This window comes from Ranitomeya variabilis, chromosome 8 (genome assembly GCF_051348905.1).
Source record: "Ranitomeya variabilis isolate aRanVar5 chromosome 8, aRanVar5.hap1, whole genome shotgun sequence".
In the NCBI taxonomy this organism is placed as follows: Eukaryota; Metazoa; Chordata; class Amphibia; order Anura; family Dendrobatidae; genus Ranitomeya; species Ranitomeya variabilis.
Genome location: NC_135239.1, coordinates 29,317,816 through 29,323,815, shown reverse-complemented (window position 1 = coordinate 29,323,815; position 6,000 = coordinate 29,317,816). Strand labels below are relative to the sequence as shown.

The window sequence follows — 6,000 nt, the reverse complement described above, 5'->3', positions numbered from 1 at the left end:
CTGCAGCGTCTCCATACTTGTCTCCCATTGATCACATTTGGGACGTCATGGGTCGGTGATTACACAGAGAGCTGCCAGCAGCAGATCTTGATGATTTCTGTGCCCAAGTGCATTCAGAGGCAGAACGCTCCTCTGGCGACCATTAATAGCCTCACTGATAGCAGGCGAGGCTGTAAGTGTGGGGATGTCTGCGCTGTAGTGGTGCTGACCCAGAGAATCATCTTCCCAAATCATTTTTACAGTGCAATGAACACAGTAAAAAACATCTAAAGAAAAAAATAAGAATTGTGTTTTGCTTTTCACCACATTTGGACTTTTTTTTTTCCTGTCTTTCAGTACATTATACAATAAATCGAACGATGTCCTACAAAACTATAAGTCCTCTTACAAAATGAAACGAGCTCTCATACGGCTATGTTATCTAAACTTACGGGTCAGGGAAGATTGGGAGAAAAACCGAAAATGCATAAATGGAAATTGGTAGTGGAGATTGAATAGGGGCACAGGATTGTCAGCCATCCTTCATGCTTAGCTTCTCTACATTAATGAGGACAGACTCACTAAGAACGCATTAAATGATCCTGCCGTGTGCACACAACGCGATCACCACCCGCCATAACCACATCTACATAGTAACCGTATTGTATCAAGCGTCTCCCTGTTGCTAGGAAACCAGACTCCTCTGTCAACAGAACGCATGCGCAGAATCCTCCCTTCCTCCTTCGTGCCGTTAGCTGTTCGAATATGACCCCTGGGATAGGCTGTTTGCTCGCTGAGCGGCCGCGTTTCATTGGCTGTCAGACATTGGTGTCTGGTTTCTGATTGGCTCAGGGGAGGGAGAGGTGTCCCGGGCCCTGGGGACGTGCTGGCGCCATATTTGTAGTTACGGCTGCGGCTGCGGTGTGTGAGGGGCCGGTAACTGTCATTGTTTATCACGGAGACTCCTCCCCGGGGAGCTGCCGCCACTGCTGCCGCCCAGGACCAGCACCGAGGAGTGGAGCACGGGCGGAATAACGAGCAGACAGGTGCGGGCGTCAATGCGGAGCTCCAGGTGAGTGAGGAGAGTGCGACCGACGCTCAGACTGTGTGTATCTGGATGGCGTGCCTTTAACCCCTTCCTCACCGTGCAAGTTGCTTTATTTTTGTGCTTTCATTTTTTTTCTTCCAGAATTGTATTTTTTTTTTCTTTGACACTCCTGTACAAATTCTTATTTTTTTTGCAGGACGAGCTGTAGTTTGTGTATACACCGTATATTTTACCATACAATGCACTGAAAAATTGGGGAAAAAATATTCCGAGTGCGAAGAAATGGTGCTAAAATAATAAAAAATACTGCTTTTTTTTTTATTTGCATTATTAGTTGTGCTGTTTAAAATGGCCTGATTATATGATTCCCCAAGTCTGCATGATTACGGCACATTTATTATATACAATATATATTGTGGCTTAGAAGTTCTGTTTTAGGTTTGGGTTTTGTTTTTGTTTTTTGCACAACGAGATGGCGCTTTCTCGGTGTTAATATTATATTTTTATTTATTTATTTTTTTTTTTTTATTGCATTTCTCGTAGGAAGTGCAGCCACCAAAAGATTGCAGTTCTGGCATTTAACTTGTTTTTTTTTCCTCTCTCTCCCCTTTAGACATTAAAGGCCCCGTCTCACATAGCGAGATCGCTAGCGAGATCGCTGCTGAGTCACAAGTTTTGTGACGCAACAGCGACCTCCATAGCGATCTCGCTATGTGTGACACGTACCAGCGATCAGGCCCCTGCTGCGAGATCGCTGGTCGTGTCGGAATGGCCTGGACCTTTTTTTGGTCGTTGAGGCCCCGCTGACATTGCTGAATCGGTGTGTGTGACACCGATCCAGCGATGTCTTCACTGGTAACCAGGGTAAACATCGGGTTACTAAGCGCAGGGCCGCGCTTAGTAACCCGATGTTTACCCTGGTTACCAGCGTAAATGTAAAAAAAAACAAACAGTACATACTCGCCTTCTGATGTCCGTCAGGTCCCTTGCCGTCTGCTTCCTGCTCTCACTGACTGCCGGCCGTACAGTGAGAAGTGAGAGCACAGCAGTGACGTCACCGCTGCGCTCTGCTCTCAGTGTACGGCGGCTCAGTCAGAGCAGGAAGCAGACGGCAAGGGACCTGGACACCGAAAGGCGAGTATGTACGGTTTGTTTTTTTTGGTAACCAGGGTAAACATCGGGTTACTAAGCGCGGCCCTGCGCTTAGTAACCCGATGTTTACCCTGGTTACCCGGGTGCTGCAGGGGTACTTCGGCATCGTTGAAGACAGTTTCAACGATGCCGAAGTCGTTCCCCTGATCGTTGGTCGCTGGGGAGAGCTGTCTGTGTGACAGCTCCCCAGCGACCACACAGCGACTTACCAACGATCACGGCCAGGTCGTATCGCTGGTCGTGATCGTTGGTAAATCGCTTAGTGAGACGGGGCCTTAAGGCCGTTCAGTATTTGGTCAGTATTTCACATCAGTATTTGTGAGCTAAAACCAGGAGTGGGTGATAAATACAGAAGTGGTGACGTGTTTCTATGAGGCTATGTGCACACGTAAGAAATGTGGTGCAGAATTTTCTGCACAAAATCCGCATCTCCTGGCAGAATCTGCAGCTGCGGATTTGCCACGGAATTGATGCAGATTTTTTTGCGGATTTTATGCAGTTTTTTGCCACTGCGGATTTCTATCATGGAGGGGTGCAGGAACGCTGCAGATCCGCACAAAAGAAGTGGCATGCACTTCTTTTAAATCTGCAGCAATTCCGAACTGATTTTTCGGCTTTTTTTTTTTTTTTTTTTAACCCATTGATTTACATTGTACTGTAAATCACAGTGCGGATCTGCAGCGTTTCTACGCGGAAAAATCCGCTGCGCATCCGCAGCAAATCCGCATCGTGTGCACATAGCCTTATACTTTTCCTATGATCGTTTCACTCCTGGTTTTGTCTTACAAATACTGAAGTAAAATACTGAACGTGGCCTTAAAGGGAACGTGTCACCCCCAAAATCGAAGGTGAGCTGCGGCCACCGGCATCAGGGGCTTATCTACAGCATTCTGGAATGCTGTAGATAAGACCCCCGATGTAACCTGAAAGATGATAAAAAGAGGTTAGATTATACTCACCCAGGGGCGGTCCCGGTCCGTTCCAGGGCCTCCTATCTTCATAGGATGATGTCCTCTTCTGGTCTTCACGCTCCGGCGCAGGCGTACTTTGTCTGCCCTGTCAGAGGGAAGTGAGTGCACTGATTGTCTGCAGGGTTCACGCTGCATAACATCGGTGCAGGAGGTATCCGTTATTTTTATTTTACAAGGGGGACTACTAAATTTAAAGGTAACCTGCCACTGGGTACATGCTGCACATAGATTTAAAGAGAAGTGGATGTCAGGATTTTAAACCCCCAAGCTAATGTCCTGTATGTAAAGGTGCTTTCATGCTGAGTAAATCCTCACCTTTCTCATAGAAATCCGTTTTGCTGTTTTAGAGAAATCCATTGTTGAAATTGTATGCTAATGAGTTGCAAGTGCAGTGGGTGGAGCCTGCACTGGCATTGCTGCTCCTTCTTTCCCTAATCCCCACCCCCTGCCTGTCTGACTGACAGGTCACTAATGTTTCAGAGACCGGAGTCGGGGGGATAGGGAGCAGACTCTTTAGCTTACGATTTCAAATATAGATTTCTCTTTAGACGACTAAAGGGATTTTTACAAGAAAGGCAAAGATTTTCTTAGCATAGATAACTTTTTTTTTTTTCTTGGAATAACCCTTTAAGTGCTTACTAGGCAGTGATTGGAGTTAGTCGCTGCTGTTGCAGGCTTGGCCATCTGAGCACTCCAGTGTATGGGAGTCCGCGGAGATCGCTGTCGGCCAAATGAAGGTTCTGCTGACCCCTATCTAAATTGTGTGGGGGACTAGAAAGCATGAGCATGACCTATGTCGTAAGTTTCCCCAAAGTCTGTGATCTCGGGGTGCGATATCTCAGGCTCTCTGCTGGTCACAGTGGCGGCATAAGCCTTTCGGCTGAGTAGACGGCCCCTGTCCATGGCTTTAATAGCTTTGTTCTCTTTCTAAGATATGAGTGCAAGAATGAGCGCCAAGAACTCGCAGTACCATAAGGATGCCAACCCCATGTCCAGCGAAAATCAGATAAATATAAGGTAAAATCAGAACTTCTTCTACAAGAGCTTTAAAGCTGAACTCGCATGTCAGAAAAGGCGCCACTCCTGTCAAATGGCCGTGTCTGGTATTACAGTTAAACCCCACTCGGCAATTGTATTTGTGGCAGGTTGCACTTAAAGGGATGAATTCAGTGAGGCAGGTGTGCTAGAATTTGCACATGGATTGTGTCACTAATCATAAGGCGGCTCATGCCTGATCATTGGGCTGTGAAAACAAGCCACCGATCAGCTGATGAGCGAGCAAAACGCTGTCATCCGCAGTTCGGGTGGAGCGAACCCTAAAATGATCATGTAACCCGAGTGTGTGCCTCTGACACCATGCAAACCTGACAGGAGCCGAAATATTGTATTCAACATTGCACGTCTTACTGTTTGCATCACCGTAGGTGAAAGGGAGATACAGGGTATGTGTGCGCCTAGTCTTTTTCTGGGAAATTCCGCCTAGAACTTATCTGAAAAAGTGCTTAAAACTGCCGGTAAGAATGAATGTATGCACGGCAATGTCAAAACGACGTGCTGTTCATATGTTTGGTTTCTTCTTACTTCTATTAACCACTTTCAGGCTTTGAAGTAGTCAAATGAGGCGACCGGACCATTCTTCTGGAGGCCGCCGCTTGGAAGCCACTTATTATTAATACATGCAATTAAAAAAAAAAAAATCCGCTGCAATTCATTAGGTCAGACATTGAAAAGCGTTTGCTTTTGATTTTTTAAATCGCTATTGGATGTGAAGCGGCAACTTCATCAGTTTTTTTTTTTTTTTCTTTTCTTTCCCCTCTATAAAATTAAGGTGGTTCGTGGCACAAATTTAATCCAGGTTTCTGGCACATGTAGCTTAGTACATTAGCCCCAGTGTGCACTTAAGGTGCAGTCAGCGAGATAGGAAGGCAGTGACGGCTGTCACGCTCTGGTCGGGAGAGCCGCCGGCCAGTCCGTTCACCATGGTCCGATCTAGCTCTGATTTTTCGGTCCGTCTGACTGCGTCCTAATGCATATTACTATTTCCCCAATGTGTCACATTAACCTCACGGCGTACTGTCATTTCCACCAGGTGGGAGTCCAATCTGACTTGCAGGGGAAATATGTAAATGCCGTAACTTGTACTTTACCACCGTGTTACTGCGGAGGGCGCCGTCCTGTCTAGTCTATTATCCCCTATCTGCTGTGTAGACAGGACAGATGGATGGAGACATGTTACCTTCCAGTCCCTCCCCCACATCTGTTCAAGGTGTTTAAGCTTCTCAATAATCTGCTTTCTTTTTTCATCCATTCCCTCTCATTCCATTTATTGATAATATGGGAAATTGTGTTCAAATTTTTATTATTTATTTATTTTTATTTTTTTTTACTTTTTGTCTCATTATGTTTAGGAATATGTCTAACCGGATGCTCCCAATTAATTTCCCTCCTTCGAAGACGGTGCTATGGGATTCGACCCCCATGGGAGATCCCATCGGATTACATTTCAGCTATTACAGGTAGTTCTATAATCATATTTCCAATTGTTGCCATCCATAATTCAGATGTGCATTCTCATTCCATGTGTGCGCTGCCTGGATTATCACTTTTACTACCCTTGCCTGAAAAAGGTTCACATATACAACTTTCTACTTGTATATATCCTGGGTGAGTTGGGATCAGTGTGGTCCCCATGATTGGGTTATTACCTTGTGTTCTGAAGATCTCTGGTTGTATCATCTTATTCCTCTTCACTGCATTTTTTGGTGCAGATTTTCCACCTGGGGCATATAATTCCTCACCTGGATTTTACAGTGGTTTCATTGGATTAGTGTAGAAAAAAGGCGTGCATCT

General features: G+C 45.6%; 1 protein-coding gene across 2 annotated transcripts in view; it reads left to right on the top strand.

Annotated features, from left to right (window-relative positions):
• Positions 1–890: 890 nt before the first annotated feature.
• Positions 891–6,000, top strand: part of STIL (STIL centriolar assembly protein) — a 29,677-nt gene continuing 24,567 nt past the window's right edge. The window contains exons 1-3 of one of the 2 annotated variants that reach the window (XM_077278420.1): positions 903–1,051; positions 4,083–4,167; positions 5,559–5,666. In XM_077278420.1, coding sequence (XP_077134535.1) covers positions 4,085–4,167; positions 5,559–5,666 — 191 coding nt within the window. In that variant the 5' untranslated portion in view covers positions 903–1,051; positions 4,083–4,084. Of the gene's footprint in view, positions 1,052–4,082; positions 4,168–5,558; positions 5,667–6,000 lie in introns of both variants that reach the window. The other variant, XM_077278421.1, reaches the window with a different exon arrangement.